The sequence below is a fragment of the Heterocephalus glaber genome, unplaced genomic scaffold (assembly GCF_053883595.1).
Source record: "Heterocephalus glaber isolate CG9 unplaced genomic scaffold, H.glaber_assembly_v1.0 deba00001428, whole genome shotgun sequence".
Lineage (NCBI taxonomy): Eukaryota > Metazoa > Chordata > Mammalia > Rodentia > Bathyergidae > Heterocephalus > Heterocephalus glaber.
This window is the reverse complement of record NW_028258293.1, coordinates 17,337,575-17,358,897: the sequence shown is the minus strand read 5'-3', so window position 1 is coordinate 17,358,897 and position 21,323 is coordinate 17,337,575. Positions and strand designations below refer to the sequence as shown.

Sequence of the window (21,323 nt, the reverse complement as noted above, 5' to 3'; positions counted from 1 at the left end):
TTTTCATTCCAACTTAGTTGAAAAAAAATTTTGAATATCTTAAACTTCAGAAGTACTATATATACTCTGTGCATTTTTCTCATCTTCTTTTCGTTAACAATTGTTGAGCCTGTCCAGTGGGCTAGGTGGTGTGCTGGGGGTGGGGACACAGAAGTTAGAGAGCGTTTTCACCCTGTAGTACCTCAGAGACCAATGGAGAAGGTGGCTGCGGAGACAAGTGAGAGTAGAACATGGTGAGGTCATGAGACTTTGAAGAAGGCTGTCGGAGTCCCTAGCTTCTGACATGGTGGCAGGTTTTATTTCCACTGAGTATAAACAGACAGAACTTTGCAGGCAACCATAAGAGTTGGCATTTACATGTAAGGTGCTGCAAGGCAGGGCGCCAAGGGGGAGGAAGGAAGCCTTGAAGGTGATGTGGTTGAACTTATTTTGAGAAAGATCAATCTGTGGCCTTAAGGAAGGGCAGGAGTGGGAGGAAATGGAAGATAAATAAGGAAAGCAGTTATGAGGTTGCTTCAAAAGACCAGAAGGGAATGGTGAGGGCCTAGAAGAAGCCAAGCTTGAAGTGATGGAGGTGGGGGTTCTACCTGTGGGAGTGGGTTGGCTGACCCTGGAAGAACTCAGTAGCAAGAGAGTGACCTTTGGATACTCAGTATGACATTGTGTGCTGAATTAGTAATCTACTTCCGCAATGGGGGAACTTTTCAAATCAATGATTAGAATAAGAAGCTATATCCGTGCCTGCCTGGCAAGTGCGAGGTCCTGAGTTTGATCCCTGGTACCAAAAAAGCCAGAGCTATAGCCACTGGTGTTTTGATGAATATTTTACAACCGCATGTCTGTGCCTTTGTGTGTGTGTGTGTGTGTGTATGTATGTATATATATATATTTTATACATACGTATATGAACACTGTATATTGATTAAAATTTCACTAAAGGATGCATTTGTGGCATACAATTTACAAATGATTAAGCATACAGTTTTTTAAACTATGAAATCTAATTGATTCTCACTGAGTATTTTCATCCATCTTTCCCCAAATTCTTGTACCCGTGGTCCATTGGCGATGGTACTTGACAAGTGAGTGTGATCGCCCTCTACCCAGCCTTTGCACAGACCTGGGAAAGTGGATCCTTTGGCCTCCTCACCTTTCCTCTACCAAAAGCCCTGCTCTGTGAATGCAGCTTATCCCTGAGCCACTGATCTTAGAGTTTGTTTCCATTCGTTTTCCACACCCTTGGTCAGTGACTGGAGTCCAGGTATATAAGACCCGTTTAGTAATATAAATCTCAAAGGAATTCTTGGAACCCTACTTGAGCACTCTTGACTCAGAACAAGATTCACCTTAGTTGAAACTGATGAGTGGGCAGCACATACAGCTACAACTCCTGTTGCACATGAGGATGTTTATTATTAGTGTTTAGGAGATATAATTTGATGGGTCCCCTAACATAGCTCCATAGCTCTCATCCTACTTGACCTCTCTCCAGCATTTTAAACTGTTGATTTTTTGAGCTCTCTCTGTAAAACTGTCTACTCTTGCCTTCCATGGTATTATTCAATCAAGTATATATTTTTCTTTTCTATTTCTCAGCCCTCACTGCTGACGCCTTTTCCGCTTTTTAAACCTCTCCTCATCGCTCTTTTCCTTCTGCACTCTTCAGCTGGGTACGATTGGTGACTCTCAAGGGTTCACTTGTTAGCAGTAGCTCTTGACAGCCAGACCCTGTCTCCTGGTCTGCTGGACTCTCTGATTTCTACCCCTGTACGTCCTACTGTCTGCCAGATGTGGACATACTTTCATTTTCTCAAAGCCACATACCCAAAATGCATCTCACTGCCTCCCTTGCTCTTGTCTCTTGCCTTTCCTGTAGTATTCTTTGTTTCTGCAATGTTGGTACCTTCTAGGAGCAAAAAAATTAGCAGCTGCCATTGAAATCCTTTCTGTCCCTTCATAGCAAGTACAGTGGTACTTCAGGTCACGAGCTTAATTTGATCTACAACTTTTCAAAAGATGGCCACATTTGTGTTTGTGTGGGAAAGTTGGCTGTGGTCATGTTTGTCACCCAGTGCAGAGTTTGGAAACAAAAATAAGACTTTGCCAAATGCTTCTGTTTGTGAACCAAATTGTTTGCAAACAAAAGCCTTCATGAACTGAGATACCACTGTATGTCAAGAAGACCTAGAAGTTCTACCCCTGGATTTAGTTTCCTTATTTTCTCCAAGGTTAACTCCCAAATTCAGGCTTTTATTACCTCTCAATTGAGCTGTTGCTTTGCTGTCTTTGGCTATCTCCCTGCCTCTAATTAGTTTTCTGCAATTATCCTAGCCATCAGTCTATAGCTAGGTTTATTTCTTCTAATATCCAGATAAGGTGTTTAAACATCCTTTTTTTGAGTGCATCTCATAGTACCTTCCATTGTTTGCATTATGCAACCTAAACTCTTGGTATGGTGGTCTCACTGTAGCAAAATTTTCTTGGCTTATCTTCTGTCCCTCTGTCACATGCATTTTGGGTAGATGCCCCTACGAGTGGCATGAACACTGGGATAACCTAACTTCATAAACCAAACTACATAAATATTCCTCCCTGTTCTCACCTAATAGTCTATAATTAAATTGTAGAGCAGGGTCACTCAGCATTTATATACTGGTATGATGGTTCCTGCATACTAGTCTTTTTTTTTTTTTTTGTACCGGGGATCGAACTCGGGTCCTTGCGCTTGCAAGGCAGGCGACGGAACCACTGGGCTAAATCCCCGGCCCCATGCATACTAGTCTTTATCATTAAATTTTTACGGTTTTGTTTTCATGAAATAAGTGACCCATCTATTGGCCCCTGATGCCTAGGTCTAGGGTTTGGCCATGCGCTCTTCATGAATTGGGGCATCCTGTCTATGTTCATAGGTATACAGGGCTCTCTGCAGGTCTTCTTTCAGGGTGGGAGAGGATACATTCACTTTACATATCTGTCATTTTTCTCTGAGGTAGAAAATGAGACACAGACTTCATATTGAGGAAGTTGGTCTGAAAATAGTGGCTGCCTGTATGTGACCTCTTGAATAGAATGAAATTAGATATGCAGTGGCTTTCAGAGTTCTGGTAGAGATTTGATCGCTTCCCCTTCGCAGTAATTTTATGACTTTTAAAGGGAGAGAGTTGTACTGGAAATTTCCCTCCCTGTCCTTCAGCTGATGTGTTCCTGAGCCAGACCCGTCTGAAAACTAAAATGAAATACTTTTTCTCTTCTCAAATTATCAGCTGTAGCTGTCAGGAATTTGTTACTGTCTGCTAAAGCCCTTATATGTACTTAAAAACAAAGGCAGTGCTTGTGTGAGACTTCCCATGTGGGATGGTACATTGTTTTGTGGATGCACTATGTGAATGCAGAGAAAGGATATAAATCTAGTTTGTTCAGAAGTGAAAGAAGAAGGAAGAGGAACAATTAAAAAAGAGAAGCCTGAAAAATATGTGGCTAGTGTGGCTCTGCCTTGTTTTTCACCAGTATCTCTCGCACAACAGGGTGTCGGTAGATTGTGTGCTCAGTGGGTACAGAGGTGCTGCCTTTTCTTCCTTCTTCAGCACCCTTAGCTGCTTCCCCCAGGTCATGGCCATAACCTGTGTCCATCAATTGCTGGCTGTAGAGCATCTCTGTCCTCAGCACTGCTTTTGCGATGGGGGTGTGGGGGGGTGCTGGGTAAGAAGCTCCTGTCTTCTACCTTCACCTAAGGCTGCACTCACTGTCCTCCATCAGCTTAGAAGCCTTGAGGGAAACTCTGTGGGGAATGTTGGCTTTCATGTCCTTGGACAGGTTGGTTTAGAGCTACGCGACCTTGGCCTTTTCCAAGAATCCCTCCCTGCCCTTCTTTAGGCTGCTTTCATATATCCTGCCTTCTTTCAGTTGCTTTTCATTTCTGGGGAAATAGGCTGGCTTCCTTTGGTTTGCACCCTGGAAACCTCAGCCTCAGTGAGTGCTCAGAGGGAAATGGAAACGGAGGAACAAAGAATGCCAGTGCTTTCCAGTGTGTTAGCCCCATGTGTTTGAAAGGAATATGAAAATAATCAGAGCTCATTGTGATATCATAGCATTGTAGGATGTTAGATCTTTGGGGCTCACAAAGGTTAATAACTTTCCCTAAAGCCTATGGCTGTTAATGGCAGAGTTCTAGCATACACTTTCCTGCTCTTCTTTGCTCATATGGAGTGATTTGGAAAGTTCTCTTTGAAAACCTGTCATGACCTCATGAAGTATGAACATCAGGGTTATGTATGTAAAAATTGCAGTTCAATTTCCTTAGGTGTCAAATTCTGTCTGGAATAAAGCAGACTAATGTTAATCATGGGAGCCTATTATAATAATATATAGCTTGTCATAACACACTATAATATAGCAAATATATTTAGCTCACTGAACATTCTCAGGGGCCCTTTAACTTCTTTTAAAATTGTTATTCAGAGCTCTGCAGCAAGGTCCAGATGGAGAATTTTGTGATACTGCCAGGTCACTTTTGATAAAACCAAGGTTATGAGAATCCCTTTTGGAAATCCCTGCACTGTTTGCCTGGGCTTAAAAGTATGTTTGGTTTTGTCAGCACCTGCAAACAGGAAGTTGAGATTTGAGGAGAAACCTTTGACAGTTATGCACTGAGCTTGCTGGAGAGTGAGAGTCTCTGTTGCCATGGAAACCACACTGCTGCCTCCCATATTAATGGAGGCTTGGTGAACTTCCGAAGGAAGTACTGTTACCCAGTCCTGTAAATCATTCCAGAGAAATGAGGGTTAACTTTCAAGATATTTCACTGTCCTTTCTTAACCATTCACTCCTAGGTCTTCATCAGCTCAAGAATTCCTCGTATGCAGTTTCAGAACCACTGATTTCTATCTGGCAACCATGTCTGAAGGCTGTCTCCTTTCTTTCATGCTTAAATCACATCTGTGCCTGCCTGCCTTGTTCTATAAGTGATTTTTAAATTTTGCTGCCTTTTAGATTTGTATGAGTTGAAAATGAAGAAGGGATGGAGGAAAAAGCAAATATATTGAAAACCCTCCCATATGCTAGCTTATAAGCTTTTCTAATCCTTTCCCAACTTTTCAAATTCTAAACTTTGTTTTTTATCTAAATTGAATGGTTTGATTCTTCTGATTTCATTGAGATACTTTGAGGAAGAAAATGCCTCTAGTAAATGTTCTTAACCTAAGTCTAATTTCACTAAATTCACTGCCCCCCTGCAAGGCAGGTTAACAGCATTGGAAGTTGCTTCTAGAAAAAATTAATTTAAAAAAACTTTTTTTAAAGCTAATTGTTTATCTGGGAGGATGCAAATGGTGGTTTTAAATCCTTTAAGTCATCCATTATGCCTGGCTGCCTCTATTGTCTGATTTTTGGATCTGAGCCAAGCCAGACTCCTTCTGTTGGTCTTGGGAAGAAATACACAGATCTGGCTCTGCCAAATTGGTGTTCTCGGGGAGCCCAAGCCCTGCTTTAAGTGAAGGGAATGTAGACTGAGCCATATATTGCCTCAGAATGGGGGATCTCAGGGGTCCTCATTTTCTTAGGTCACATTGAAGCAGGAAGCAGCCCACTTTTCAAAGTAGAAGGGATAGAACTTGCTCCCTCACTTCTTCCAGTGTCTATGAATTACTGTTAGCTTTTAAATGCATTTTTGTGGATGTAATAAAATACTGTTTATAGTCAGCTACAAAGTAAGTAATTACAATGTGGCAAATGAAATTCAATATAGTTTTGTCGTGGTTTTTTGAATTTTAATTAAACTAGTCTTAGAGAAAATTATAAATGCTGCTGCTTTTGTTGTGACAAGTGACACTGACAAAATATTAATCTAATGAGTTGTTATTCACAGAAGCAAAACGTCTTCTAGGCTGTAGGCTTTGGGTGTTTGTTTTGTTTTAGTTTGCAGTTTGTACTTTAGAAAAATCCACAGAAAAGAATAAAGTTTGAAAACCACATGAAATTAAAAAAACTCCATGTATGAAATATTCCATCCTTGGTATCTTGCCAGCCACAATTGCATGTGTATCATTTAAGGCACTGAAAACTGTTTTGTTTTTTTTTTAAACCAGATGTCTCTATGGTCACTTTTTTAGTATCTTAAAAGTGTAGCTGGGATAAATAACCAACCATCTACTACAAAGCCTAATATTAAATGAATAATCATCCAATGTTCCTATTAGGTCATTTCCTTTGTATTTTACTTTATAAATTACTTTGTGCCTTAAAAATCACATTTTATTGGGTGTGAATTCCTTTTATGGCTGAATTATCCATTTTCTTTAGAGATTCTTTAAATTTGAATTTACATAATTGTCAGTCAGGAATATATATTAAACATTCAAAGATGAAGTTTTCTTTACGTTAGTTTCTGGCTTTTCCTCATCAAACATTAAAAGTTTTTCATTGCTTTAACATTTTGGTGTTTTAATTACAGGGTCATCATATGTAAGTTTTTGATAAGATGCATTTTAATATAAGGATAAAACCTTCACATTTGATTTCACTTTTTACTTTTCAGAACTGACCTAAAGTCCAAAGATTAAGAATAAAATCACCTTTATCTCCTAGCATTTTTCCTTCAGTGTCCTAGAAATTCCTGTAAGTAGAGCCAGTTACTCCCCTTTTTATGTTTGGGTGGGGGCTAAAAATCGCATTATTCAGTTTCTATGTGTGGTTATTGCCTGCATTTTTAACCTAGAGATTAAATTGCTGTCTCCACCATCACCACTGTTGGCTCGCGGGGGGCCTCAGGGCCTGAACTCCAAGGCATTTGGTTATAGAAATGCAGAATATGACAGCAGCCACATCTCTGAAGCAACGTGGCAGGGGAGCATTTGCTGACTTCAGAGGGCCAGATCAACCCCAATATTTTTTCAGGGATGCTAAACCTCTTGTAACTGCTAAATTGGATTTGTCGCTGAATGAACTATCAGCTGCTGTTGGACAAGGCCATAAAAGCCAGCCGGCTGGTCCTTTGTAGGCAGGGCTTACCAAAGGATTGATATGTTTTAGCACTTTTGGGATTATTGTGATTAAGAGGAAACTGTTCTGAATAAGAAAGAAAAGGGGCTAAGGACACACAGCCACAGCTGGTGAGCAGCCTGTGTTTGTTCCAAGGAAGTCACCATTATGGCAGTGTCCTGGTTCCTGCCCTGATTGATGGGTGTGAAATCTTTATAGGAGGAAGTGGTGTCCTTATTTCCTCTCCCTGCAGCAGGGCAAGAGCTATTGAGCGTGTGGTGGACTTGAGAATTTGAAATGCTTTTAAGGAGCAATCTGTGCGCGTGCGCAAACACTGACACAGTGGCTAAATGCATTAGTCTATGCATGCGAGTTAATTGAGTTAACGCGTAGGGATTTCCGTAGTAACAACAGAGTGTCCTCTTATTTCCCAGACCTGAAGCTCTGTGACATGCATTAAAAACACCCTTCCTAGTTTTGTGTCTTGAGTCTATTTGTGCCAACTGAATAGAAACTGCACAGCCAGTGGATTTGTAAACTGGACCACTTGGCTAAGGTTTATTAAGCATAGGAACCTGCTAGGCTTTTTAGGGCAGGTTTGTTTTTAAGAACCACCTGACCCCATGAGCAGTGTGGGCTTTTGCATAGATCTTGCACCAGCCAGAAGGCAGCTTGTTGAGTAGATCAGAGTTTGAAGCTTTTCCAGTAGTACTTGCACATGCACATGGAATTGGTCGCCTCTCTGGTTGTCCCCAGAGACACCCTTGTTCATGTGCAGAGTTTGCTCAGCATACCGCACAGGAAAAAGGCTGGCTTGCCAGGTCCCATGGAGTGTCTTTCCAAGCCTGTGAAAAGCACGAATCATCCGGCAGCCGAGCATGCTTACAGCTGGTCCTTTGCTAGCTTTGATCTGCGAATCAGGCCGCGCCATGAATGCCCTTATTGTCATGTTATGTGTACACAGTGTGTGAATTATTGAAAATAGGGAGGCCTGAGCCTCATCTGGTAGAGATTACAGTGCAGGCATGCTGGGCGAAGGTCTGTAATTGAAAATCCCCAGATGCTGTTTATTTGGCCTTTGTCACATGACCTGCTGCAGGAAGATTGTCTGAACAAAGTGTTGCCTGCATGGAGAGCCGAGCCCACCCTCCCACCCCCAGGGCCTCCACGGGCTCAGTCTGTACACAGCTTAAACACCTGCCCAAAGGATTTTTAAAGGCTTAAAATAGATTCACTCATAGCATTTAAATAGAGGGCATCTTGCTTGTTGGTTTAAACTGCTTAAGCGGTTGTTGACTTGGGGAACCTTCTATCCGCACAAGGGTTTGCTGGATAATTTCACTGTGAGATATCTTTACAAAGCAACATTCAGTGATGGGGCCACATAAGGATAAGGAGTTTGGGCTCTGGCTTTAAAGAAAAAAAGCTAAACTTTTCTGCAGTCCTGAGTTTGCAGAGAAAGCCATGCATTGATTGTGTGTAGTCGTCCTGTCTTTAGAAAATGTGGCTACCAGGAGTGTGGCCCTGTGCTACCTTACTCATCTTAAGCCGTTCGTTCAGTTCATTCTTACTTTTTCTACCTAGGATGAAGTAGAGATTTCTTGGAAATCTGTGTTTTCTCAATTAAATGCTGAATATCATCCTCCACGTCAGTGGTGGACTGAGGCAGGGTGATAAATCTGAGATTGACGAAGATCAAAAATTAGTGACAGAGAAGCCAGGAGTGGTGATGCAGCCCAGTAGTCCACCTACTCAGGAGGCTGAGGCAGGAGGATCACTTGAGCCCACAATTTCAAGATCAAGACCAGCCTGTGTAACACAGCAAGACCACTAACGAAAAAACAAAACTACAAGACAGAGAAGACTAAGCAAATTTTGAAGAAGGAAAGGCTTTAAGTTTTCTGGGTTCACTCAGAATATACAACCACTCACATGCTTTCTGGCCCCATCTCAGCTGTGACTGTGGGCGTTTCTTCCTCTTCTGGGAGCTCAGGGAGAAGAAAATTCCTGGACATTTCAGCATTCCACAGGCATTCCCCTGTTTCGGAGTTCATAAAGGCAAGCACCACGCTTTAATGCCTCCTTACACCCCGTGCCTGCCAGCACAGGACTTTCCCCTTTCTTCCGCCATCTCTAATAGGCTTTTTTCTTTTCTTTGGGAGGAGACTACAATCAGCAGTAGTGTTGTCATTAAGTAGCAAGTTCTCAGTACAGTGCCAGAAGTTGGGAGGACAGAGCACTTGGGGAGCAGGATGTGGCTCCTGCTTTTGAGCGGCTCATAATTTGTTGAGGAAGATGGGCGAATCACACACACACACACACACACACACACACACACGCGCGCGCGCGCGGGCGCACACCCAGCAGAACTGAGCACAGAAAGCGCCATGCTGGGGGCTGCAGGAAGGCTCTTGAGCCAGAGATCAGAGCAAGCTCCCTGCCAGGGCAGTGGGGCTGTGCTGGCCACAGGGTCTTAGCAGCTCAGAGATCACAGATCAGCAGATTTGGGCAGCACTGTGGTGGCAGGGACACGCATAGGCGGGTCCTTTCACCCAGAGGGAACCGCACTCAGCATGAACAAGGACAGCATGCTTTGGGTACAGTGAGAAGTATATGTGGAGAGTGACAGGAGAAAGGAAAAAGTAGGTCTATATACATACCATTTTAGTGTCTTTACAAGGAACATGTTTGTATGATACCTCAGTAATCAAAAATTTTAAAGGAGAATGAAAATGGCTTGGCTGTCCTGAATCTAAACTCTCCAGGCAGGGCCGCTTGGTATGGTTTGGTTGGCTGTCATCTAGACTGGAAAGCATTTCACAGGCTCCACACAGTGTCACCTTGGGCTGGCTGCTCCTGGAGTTGGAGCAGTTGGAAATGGCTAAGGCACTTGGCAGTCATGGGAGGAAACACCTCTGGACTTTCGTCTCAGACTGTTCCTCAGTGTGTTTCTTCTACTACCTGATGCTCTTTTGCTGCTGTTCCCTGGCATCTTGCTTCACCTCTCCCCTGAGGCTGTTCACTACATGAGGGCAGACAAGTCTGTCTCCTACAGAGCACAGTACAACCCTGCTTATGCAGTGCATATTATGTGCTGGGTGAGGGGAGTGTATAGTTCTAGATTGTGAAGGCCTTGGATGAATGAAGAACAGTTGTGAAGTTGAGCATGGTAGCACACTTGTTATTCCAGTAGTCAGAAGGCTGAGTCAGGAAGATTATAAATTTGAGCTCAACATGAGCAACCTAGTGACTTAGTGAAACCCTATCGCAAAAAAAAAAAAAAAAAAAAATTAAAAATTAAAAACAATGTTGACATAGTTCAGTAGAAAAGCCCTGGGTTCAGTCTTCAGTATCACATTCATTCCATTTCATGGTTGGATTCTGCTTCCTTCTGAGATTTTGTTCTCATTAAGCACTTAGTAATGATTTGGTGGGAAGGTAACTTACTTCAGAGGCTGTTTTCAAAGCAACTGGTGTAAGCTTAAGGAATAATCTTGTAGACAAAACTGGGTTTGTGCCCCAGCTCTACCACTGACTAATTTGGGAACTTGGGGAAGTTTCTTCCCTTCGGTGAACCTTAGTTCAGCATTTTAAAAATGGGAACCCTGTGGGTGGGGAGACGAAACACAGACATAGATAAGCACAGTATTTTGTCTCATGCCCACATGTCATAGGGCCTAGTCCAGCTTCCTTCAACCTCACAGCATCTCTGCTTCCACACTGAGTTGATTTCAGGTAGTTTAGCCCCCAGATTTCCATTCCTTCAGTTTGAGTGCCTTTTAAAAATGTTGTCCTTCTTATCATGATTTCCATGTTATGGCTAAAAGAATTCTTAAGTGCCTAGACATTTTTCTCTAGCATGCTTTCTAAGTGCAGGTAATCCCATGTGAGGGCTGTTTTGATTTGAGGCTTGCATAACTCGTCTTTGTGTAGCTATTGCTTAGTAGTTATAGATATCGACTGTTAATTCTTCTAGTGGGAGTTACGTTTTTACAGGAAGAACTAAATTCTGGAAATTCAACAAGGGACACAACTATTCATACAGATAATTTTACAGTTTGTCACAAAATATGAGAAATTTAGTCATACTTTTAGCCCCTTGTTAAAAATCTAATTGCTGCTATTTTATTCAATGAAGAATCTATTTCAGATTAAAAGATTATTATATCAAGTAAGTAGCTTGTATGGTATACTCTCAATGTTGAAATATCACACTAAAGTGTACGTTTTACTGGGAAACCATTTTATGGTTATATCATTTTGAAAATTGAGGGTTTTACAAAGATTTTGAAAACATTTTCAGTGTAATGTGGAAAAGATGTTATTTCCAATAGCATTGAGAAGAGAAGCATTGTAGGTTTGTGCTAGATGCCAAGTGGACAGTATTCTGGACCATAAGTCCTGTTAAATGCTCTTTAGGACCTTATATATCAGTTCAGTCAATGAAAACATCTAAGCCCAGTGCAAGACATTACTATTTTAAAGCCCCTCAAGATGATAGAACCTTCACATTTGAGTTGCTAAGACATAACGACAACTCTTCAGAGTAGGTGCTGTTATCCTTGTTTTACAAGGGAGGATGCAGAGGGCCAGAGAAGTTCTGCTGCCCAAGTTCACTCAGCTAGTAAGTCCAGCTTCCCCAGAATGACTCAGGTTGTCATACATCTGAGTCAAAAAAACAGCAGTCTGCCTGGGTCTAGTTTAGTGGGAGTGTGCTTGCCTAGCTGCATGAAGCTCTGGGTTCCATACCCAGCACTGTTTCTCACACACTCACACCCCAAATCCCCAGAACCTTGCAGCATTGCCACCATTAAAGATTTTCTGTTAAAGACCAACATTTTAAGCACTTCTGACATGTGGTTTTCACACTTCTCTAAGGCCAAATAATTAATAAATAAACACAATGTTCTTAGCAAAGTTTTTCATTAACAGGGCTTTCCTGCGTTAACGTTGAGATCAGCTTTGTTTTGGACCAGGTCCCTATTACTGTGGCATGGGAGGGTGGCAGGGATGAGGGTGGGACGTGACAAGGAAGGAGCGTGGTGTGGGTCACACACACAGAACCATGGCAAGCTGAGAGCAGCAGGAAGGTCTGGGTAGTCGTCCCGTGTACCCCAGAAATAGTTGCAGTGAAAAGAGCTTACAGATTTTAGGTGATATTGGCAGTGCTGGCCAGTGTTCATAACCTTTAGATCATTTCTTTTTATATTCTAAATATAGAAGAGAAGAACTCATCCATTCATTAGAAACATGTATTGAGCCTCTGTTTAGTGGGTGCCAGATCTAAGTTAGAATCAAATGGATGCTTTTCATGGAGCAGTCCGTATATCGGGGGTGGTGGGGTGGTGGTGGTGAATAGTCCAGTGCATAAGTAACAGCAGGGTAGCAGGAGTGCAGCAGCTGCAGGGTGTGCGCTGGGTATTTGAAGGTACAAAGGAAGTAATGTAACTCAATTAAAGTGGCTCCCAGGGGACTTCATGGCGGAAGTAGTCCAGTTGGGGCTTACAGGGATGAATAGGAGCTTGCAGACAAACGAGAAGGGAGAGATCATTTAAAGACAGATGGCTACTCAAAGGTATAGAGATATAGAAAAGATGATGGTAGTTTGTGGAGCTGCTATGAAACACCTTGTACTAACCTAGCATAACCCTCTGTAGGATTATGCTAAGGAGTTGGTGTTTTTCTTATATTGGGTGGCGACCTGTTATTAATGTAGGAAAGCAACATGATCAGACATGGGCATGAGAGAGAAGAGTCATAGGAGCCATGGAGACTGAAGGCTGCCCCAAAGAGCCTGAGGGTAGGGGTTTGTTGAGATCACAGCTGGGGGCAGCGAATTCAGGGTCCATTAAATCCCATACACTCGATGAGCATGTGTAAACCAAGATGCTGCAGACATGGACATGCCTTTTAGCTTAAGAGTCTGTTGGACACAGCACCCTTACTAGGGTCAGACTGTGGGCAGTGCCCTGGCCCAGGAGCAAATAAAGAACAACTCCCAAACCAAGACAGAATGGTGACTCTCATGCTACTTTCTTAGCCAAAGTCATCATTCCTGTCATACATAAGTGGTTTGTTTTTAACTCACAGTATCTTTTGTTTCACCTGTTTTGTGGTCTTTCTTACCACTGGCTCATACAGTGAGCTCTGGACTCCAGGCTCCCTGGCTCACACTTTCCCACATGTACTATGCTTTGTGAATTTCCTGGGCACATTCCAGGTGAGGTTTCGTGCAGGGGACACCATCTGAGCTGGATCTGGAAGGATTTTGATTATTCGTCTTAACAGACTCTAGGCAACAGGTAGCCATTAAAGATCTTGGAGCCATAGAGTGGCTAACCCAGGGGTGACTCTATTATGCACAAAGAAGAATGACTAGGGGCATAGTTAAAGTATGAAGGCCAGTTAACCTGTTCATCATGTTCTGCTTCATAGAGAATGAGCCATTAGAAAACTTTATGCATATTTATTTTTCTTCTAGAAATAATGACAGTGAAAAGAACTTCTGTACAACATTAGAAATACAGTATTCAGTGCACAGCCTTAGACTTTTTTACTTGCTTGTCTTTTTTAACCCTTGCAGTCCAATGCAAATGTGTAGTTCACAGTAAGCTGGCCCATGATAATGAAGAAAAACAGTGGTCAATGAGACTGTTGCTTGGAAATGTTTTCAGGTGCTGTTGTCCAATAGAAACTCCTGAGGAGGGTGGAGCTTGAGTTACTGCCAGGCATTTTATAGGGACTGGAGGTAGAAATCCTTATTAACCAGGCAGGGTTTAACATATCCCTCTTCTGAAGTTGACCCTTATCCACTCCTGGGTGAATGCAGAGACAGGAGATCTCTGGGAATTGTCACTGTTCACCTCCTGAAGGCCATCAGTGCTTTCTGTAAACCTTTAGTTCTGGAATGTGCAGTACCAGAATGGGCTGCCAGGACCTGCTGGTGAGTTTTCATGCTGCGCTGATCTTGAGTCAATGATTTGTGTTGAGGATTGGCTGAGACACTGGCCTCACAACTTCCTCGTTGACCATGCTCAGAGCCTGATTCAGATGCTGTTTTTCACAAGTCTTCCCTTACCCTCTGCCTAGTGGCTCTTCTCCCACTCGGATTCTCCATCCCTCCTATTTAGTCATTTACTCCATCCTCTGTACTTAGTGAGGACCTGCTGTGTTCTCGGCCCCAGGCTAGGCTCTGTGCCCCGGGGAACCTCCTGTGTGGTGGTTGTGGGCGAGGCAGACAGGCATCACATGGTCATTTGGATAAGTAGAACATGGAGTGGGGTGGCATGCTGTACGTGGGAGATGGGCTGGGCAGTGAAGAGCACACAGTAAGACTACCTGACTAATCTCATGGGTGAGTTCTTCAGACAGAGTAAGCTCCTGCTGTTGGCATCAACCTCCTATGCCCTTGCACTCCATCCATACATAGGTGTCTGACCTGGTGGTGACTGGCAAGCTCTGGCGAACCTCCTTTCGTTCCCTAATACTGAGGCAGCAGTGTGGAGGACATGGCTAATTATTAACTCCTCAGATGTCAGTTCACAAAGAGCAGCACTGCCTCCTCTGGCTGGGCCACAGAGCAGCACCCCCAGCTCTTTAGGAGCGTGGATGGCATCATTAAACATGTTCCTTCTGTACTCCTCTCCCGAGCCAATGACCCTTGGTTCCTGCAGTGTCCCCCAAACCTGTGCCTTTTGATTGTTGGGTTTTATAATCTAAGATTTTTCACCCCTTTAGATGCACTCCAGCTGATGAAAATGCATCCCAGGGCTCAAAACTATTTTCATGCCATCTTGTAGCATCTTGCTTGAAAAAGCGCTTCTGAAACACCTCTCTGTGCTTTGTCCTGCTGCTGGCATTGGAGGACAAAGCCACAGGGTCTCTGCATCCTGGGAGCCATGCCCTGTGGTAGTGTCACCTTGAAGAAGCTTCTTTCTTGGCTTTTTCCCACTGGGTCATTGTTTTCTTGTTTTACTTTATGGTGATAATCTAGTGTCAAAGTGGATCTTGAGGATGGAGGAGCCTCTTTGCTGCCTCAAACATGAATGCGTTTCACAAATATTGAGCTGCCGGGAAGGGGAGGCAGAGAAGAGAGGCGTGCTGTTGTCACATCAGGGACCAAGGGTGCTTAGGGAAAAGGGTGACCTTGGAGGCACATTACAGTTCAAAGGCTCATGGTGGGTGAGCCCTTGGAAAGGCAGGCAGAATCCAGATGTGTGCAAATGGTGAGGACCCTGTGGCCACAAGAACCATTGTTCACATACGTGCAGAGTTCAGAATGCTGAGGGTGTTCAAAGAGAACATTCTAATAATCCGAGAGACTTTTGGGCTGTGTCAGGATTTGAGGGAGGAGTCGAGAGACCCTACAGCTGCAGCCTATTTGATAACATTCTCCTTTTAGCAGCATGAAGAAGCTTCATTTGTTCTTTGATTCTCATTCTTTTAACATAGAAGGTTGGGAACTCCTCACCCATGCATCATCCCTCCCTGTGTGGGAAGCAGAGGTGTCTCAGACTGAGGAAGCTACAGCGCCTTCCCTAGACCCAAGGAGGTCATCCCTGGCCTGCTGTGGATTTGCCTTAGGACTGGCTGCAGCCAGGGAAGGGGAATATTCCATTTGTCACTTCTTTCTTTGTGGCTCCCAGACTCCATTCAATTACAAAGTACCTCTTACACTGTTAAAGTTGAGTGTCTCTGGGCTGCAATTTCTAGCCACAGACCCTGCATTTGCTGTGCCTCAAACATGACCCTGAGGCCACATCCCATTACACACACAGCCCACAATAACGTTAACCAGTCTTCTGTCTGGGTGAGGCCAGCCCAGCGCATACTGCATGTCCTTTTGCTGCAGTCTCTCTCTCTGTATTGCCTCTTTATCAGAAAATGTCATGGAAGCCCAGGATGCAGGGTAAGCCAGTGATGGGCTCCCTTGCAGCTGTGTCATGCAGTTTAAGAGAAAGGACAAATCCAGTCAATTGAGACCACAGTGCCTGGTAAGGATGGCACATCAAAGTGGTGGCTCAGGCAGTGTTGATCTTTGCAGCTGGCTGTGGAAGAAGCCAGGGCAGGTTTGGTAGGGTCACTCAGCCTCGGAGGAGGAATGTTCTGTGCATTTCTGCAGGGGTTTTTGTACTCCAGAGAAGCTGTAGTGTGGTGACGCTACATGGTGAAGTATGACATGGCCACTTAGCTCTAGAAGCTGTTCAGCTATTTTCAGAGAAGGAGCTAGTAATGCTGTAGATGCCACGAGTGTGACCCAGAGACTCCTGGGTTGAGAAGGAAACCCCGTGGAATGGCCTAGGGAGTTTGTGGGTTAGCAGACAGAGTTCTCTGGTCTTCAACCTACCCTACTCCATTCTTCCTGTCAGATCAGTCTTAGGTGCTAGTTATGACATGCACACTGAAGTATTTGGGAAAAGTGTTAACCATGCCAGCAACTTACTTTGAAATGCAGCAGTAACTACTAAGATGTCTTGGTGGATGGATAGAGAAGTGGTGGGATGGAATGAAAACTAATAAAGAATAGCAAAAGTGCTTACAGGCTGAGCACCCCTAATCTAAAAATCTGAAATGCTCCAAAATCCAAAATATTTTGAGTGCTGAGAGACACCACAGTGGAAAACTCCATGCCTGGCCCATGTGATAAGTCACAGGTCAAATACAGGCACACTAAAAATAGTGTATATGATTACTTTCAGGCTCTGTGTAAAAGGTGTGAGACATACATGAATTTCGTGTTTAGATTTAGATTCTGTCCTCAGGATACTCTTTATATGTATGCAAATTTCTTAGAATCCAATAAAAGCAAAATATGTCTAGTTTCACACATTTTGGATAAGGATATTCAACCTGTAGTAGCATTTAGATAGGGATATAGTAGTCACCATAAAACTTTTCTGTAAGAAACTTCGAGATGTCTAAAATGTTTCATAATAAATGAAATAATAAAACGTTTCATAATAAAATGTTGGAGGAAATGTCTATTGCTAAGGGTCTGGCTTATGTTCCAGTACTTTGGGGAAGCCTTTCTAGATTTCTTGAACCACCATGGCCTGTTAGCTAAGTTCCATCAACGGTGGTTAGTGTTATTGAGCTCTTTGGTTAGGGAATTCTGCACTTTAGTAACATAATTCAAAACCTGGGGGCTGTGGAAACCTGGACCCACCTCATTTGGAGAATAGGGCTGTAAAATATACATCTGGTTCAGGCTGCAGACAAGACTCCATGCAGAGCCTAGTTGATATCCTCAATATACACATCCCCTAGAAGTCAAAAAGATATTCCAAAATTGTTTGGACTGGTGTACTTGTTGGCTTAATGGGTAAGTACATTTTAATTCTAGGAAAATTAAAATTGAATGTAGAACATTTTCATAAACCAAAGCCATATCATTGATATTTTTGATTTAAAGATTTGTGTATATTTGGTATTTCAGATAATTATCTTAAATGATTTGGTGTAGGCAACAGGTTAGCCTGTGTTTTTAAATTAAAATATGCAATGAAGTAATTGATTTAGATTGGGGGTTGAAATCATGCTAGGTTTGTGAGCAATATTAGAACATTTAAGAGAATTTATTAGGTTCCTGCGAGTTGTTTAAGATAAAGCAGACAATTCCAACATTTAAAATAATTAAATAATTAATATTCATAGCTTGAAAATGGTACAAAAGGGAGAATACTTGCTTTCCAAAGAACAGGAATGTGAGAGTTAAGCTTTCATTACAATGACGCAGTACATAGCAGGTGACCTCAGGAAGAGCCTATGGTAGAAGTAGTGAGTTTTAGAAGTATGATTAAAATTATGACAGTGTTTAACTCCAGCAGCCCACATTTGCTTAGACTGTAGGGACCGTTGCCCAGTGTCTATCCTGGACATTGGTCTCATTCATTCACCTGTGCTGGCAGAAATTTAAAGTAATGCTATAGGTTCTATGTCGCACCTATCAAGTCATTCTATCTGCATTTGCAGAAAACAAGTTTGGGGCAGGAGACTTTCCTTTCACTGGCTAGACAAGGTTCAATGAAATTGCATGTCACATAGAGCCCTGGATTTATAATGCCGTGGCCACTCAGACAGCCCTGCACAGGGTGCACAGTGCAGCCCTGAGCTGGAGGATACTTGGCTCAGCCACAGACATTGTCTTTCAGGTCTGGCTTCTGGTAATTAGGCACTCATAGCTGGGCTCTGCTGTCAGCCAGCCTTTGAGACAAATTGCAAAATCTGTACAGCCATCTGAGAGATGGACAAGTAGACCAGATGACACTACAGGGGATATTGGTAGTTCTCAGAAGTTTGAAAGAGAATGCTTAGAGAAGCAATCCTCAAAACTGAATTTAAAGGTCCTTTTCTGTACCCTTAACAGGTACATTCAGTTAGCCAGGATCTGAGGTTTTTGAGAAACTGGAATGTTAGTCCAAATTTAACAGGATGAAATGCCCTGGAAATAAATGTCAGGTTCTGTATTTGGGCCTGAAAATCCCAGTTATGCATGGAACGACTGGAAACAAGGCTAGATGGATCTATTCCCTTCCAAAATTAAGAAAAAAAAGCTATATCTAGTTCCACACATTTCAGATAAAGTATGTTCAGCATATAGTAAAAGTTAGGTGTGGGGGGTTAGAGGCTCAGAGGTTCACATTTCTAATATCCAGCATTCTGATTATGGATGCAAACATGTTGTTGTGTGGACTGCAGACCCACTCGCTCTCAGTTACAGTAGGGGTGGTTGGTGTTACTGAGATAAAGCTCTAGAGCTGTGTCGGAGGAAATGCCCACGCGAATAAGACCTAGGAATTCAAGTTGGTGTAAGATGGCAGTTCATTGAGGTCCTTAAAAACCTAATGCAGTGTTAGGCTGTATTAGTAGAAGTAGAGTGTTTAGGATGAGGAGGTGATAAACATACTCTGCTGCTGTGGCAGGATTATTCCTACCATTCTGGATTCCAAGCTCTGAAAGAAAAACAAAGGATGGTCACAGGATGGTGTCTGGGAATGTTCCAAAGCCTGTCACACAGATAACAAAAGAACAGAGGAGCTTGAGCTTGTGTGTGTGCCTCCAGGACCTGAAAGCTGTTGCTAGTCTCTGAAATGCAGCCAGCTGTGTGCATAAGGGGCGAGATGAGCCTTGTTCTAGTTAAGGGAGCAAGTAGGGTCTGAGAATGAGAGTTACAGGAAGCCCCATATAAGTAGAATCTTTTTATTATTGAGTATATTTCAGTACGCAGTGGGCTGCTTCTTCAGTTCTCAAAGGGCTGGTTTAGGCTTACGGAGGACTTAGAAATTCAGAGGTGGAAAAGGCAGGGGTGGGGTGGGGGTGGGGGTGGTGCTGCTGCAGTAGGGCTCTATGTTACAGAGCAAGGAGGCCAAACCCGGTGGGTGGTTCCAGGAGACTTCCCCAGAAAGTGACCTTGCAGTGGCCTTGAAGGAGAAGTGAGACCTGGCTGCACTGTTAGGGTTTCCAGGCAGGGAATGTGACTGCAGTAGACCTGAAACTTGTTCTTGACCAAGAGGCTCCTGTTAGGATGGAGCTGGTTTCCATCAGCTGTAAGGAGTATGAAATGGAGGTATCCATTTACTGTAGAGTATGTCGAAAAGGAAGATAAAGTCATGAATCTGACCACCTCACAAGGACCCAAGGCTTGTAAAGTTTGTATTTATTTTGTGTGATATTGTAACAGTACATTTCCCACATAGCTTCTGGGGATATGTCTTCTTATTGTATCATAGTTCTTCAAAGTCAAGTTGCCTATTTGAGACTTCTCAGTCTCTTGGTATGTTCCAAAGTGTCTTACTTTCAGGCATTTTCTTTTCCCCTGGTGGGGTCTTGCATGTGTATAGTCGGGCACTGCTGCAGAGAGCTCCTTTTGAGGTTCCTGCTTTCACACAGCCCGGCCCCTCATGTGGCCACTGCCATTCATTCTCTTGTGGCTCTGAGGACTGCATGGAGCTATCTATGATTCTAAGTCAGGATGAGGAGGAAAATGACTGAAAAATTAAAAACTGAAACAGAACTGAGTTTTCTTTATTCCTAGATGAATCCAACTTTAGGTATAGGCATGCAAACAAACAAAAAGGCAGATTTAAAAAAATACATTTCTGTCTTCAATGGATGGGCAGGAAGTCAAGGAGTTTTTCAAGGAATTGTACTGTTTATTTTATTTTCATGAATAAATGGGTAGCTGCAATTACAAAACTCTTAGTTCAGAAAAAATTATTTTTAACCCACCTTACCGTAAATTCTTCTTTCTTTCAGGTAGGAATGAATTGATAGCCAGATACATCAAACTCAGGACAGGGAAGACGAGGACCAGAAAGCAGGTACAGTGGCCCACCCGGGTGGTGTGCATGTCAGCGAATGGCCCCAGAGGCATCTGGCTGCACTGGCTGCTGTGCTTTGGCTCCGAGGAGCCCCCAGTTCCAGTCCCCTCTAAGGATGTCAGCGCTGGAGGTGTTTCAAGTTGGCTCAGTTTCCACTGTTTGTCATTTCAGTGACCCTGCAGTCTGTGGTCTCCCAAGTTCTTTTCATCCGATGTGGAAAAGGCTGGCTGCAGAGGACAGTGTCCGAACTGTCCGCGCACTGTTTCAAAGTTGACATTTCTTTCTCCCAAAACATTCATCTGACAGTGTTGCAAAAGCTGCAAGGTGTAACTACACTTGCAAGCGAGTACACATTTGTGAAGTATTTATTTCACATGGTATCATGGCAATACATTTCCCCACTTAGCTTCTGGGGAGATAGGCTTGGAGATGTGTGCTTTGTAACAGCCTGGAACATTAATCATATTAACCATCCTTTCAATGAAAAAGTAATGCTGGAAGCCTTGAGTGTTGAATATTTATATCATTCAGTATAACTGAATGATATGCGTCCAGCATGCTGTAGTTTCTTAAGAGATGGCTTTTTGTTGGTTGCTGGGAATGAATGAAGTTACAACTTCAATACCTTGCAGGGCAAGGATAAGGATGCTCCAGTGCCCTTCTCCAGGGCTCTGCCTGTGCTGCATCTTTAAGATATAAGGCAGCTGAACTCTGATGTGTGGTGACCCAGTCCAGAACTGGAAGGGTTAAAAAAAAAATCAATGTTTAACCACGCTGAGTGGAGGAGCACATCTATAATTTCAGCACTTGGGAGACTGAGGCAGGAGGATCGCTAGGAGTTCAAGGCTAGCCTGAACCACAAAGCAAGACCCTGTCTCAAAAAAACAAAACAACAAAAACAAACCAAAAACCATAAGAATCAGTGTTTAAAAACAGAAAATGTGACAATAGAAAAAGAAAACAAGAAACACCTCCTGTGTGAGTTAACAGATGAAAAGTATTTTTAATGTTGACCTATGCTGAATGATA

The 21,323-nt window shown here is 43.0% G+C and overlaps 1 protein-coding gene across 13 annotated transcripts in view; it reads left to right on the top strand.

The window, feature by feature from the left end:
* Positions 1-21,323, top strand: part of Tead1 (TEA domain transcription factor 1) — a 240,713-nt gene that overhangs the window by 148,278 nt on the left and 71,112 nt on the right. For 12 of the 13 annotated variants that reach the window (XM_087211643.1, XM_004851443.4, XM_087211644.1 and 9 more), the window contains one exon: positions 20,230-20,294. In XM_087211643.1, the coding sequence (XP_087067769.1) occupies positions 20,230-20,294 (65 nt within the window). Of the gene's footprint in view, positions 1-6,593; positions 6,613-20,229; positions 20,295-21,323 lie in introns of those variants that run through there. The other variant, XM_087211645.1, reaches the window with a different exon arrangement.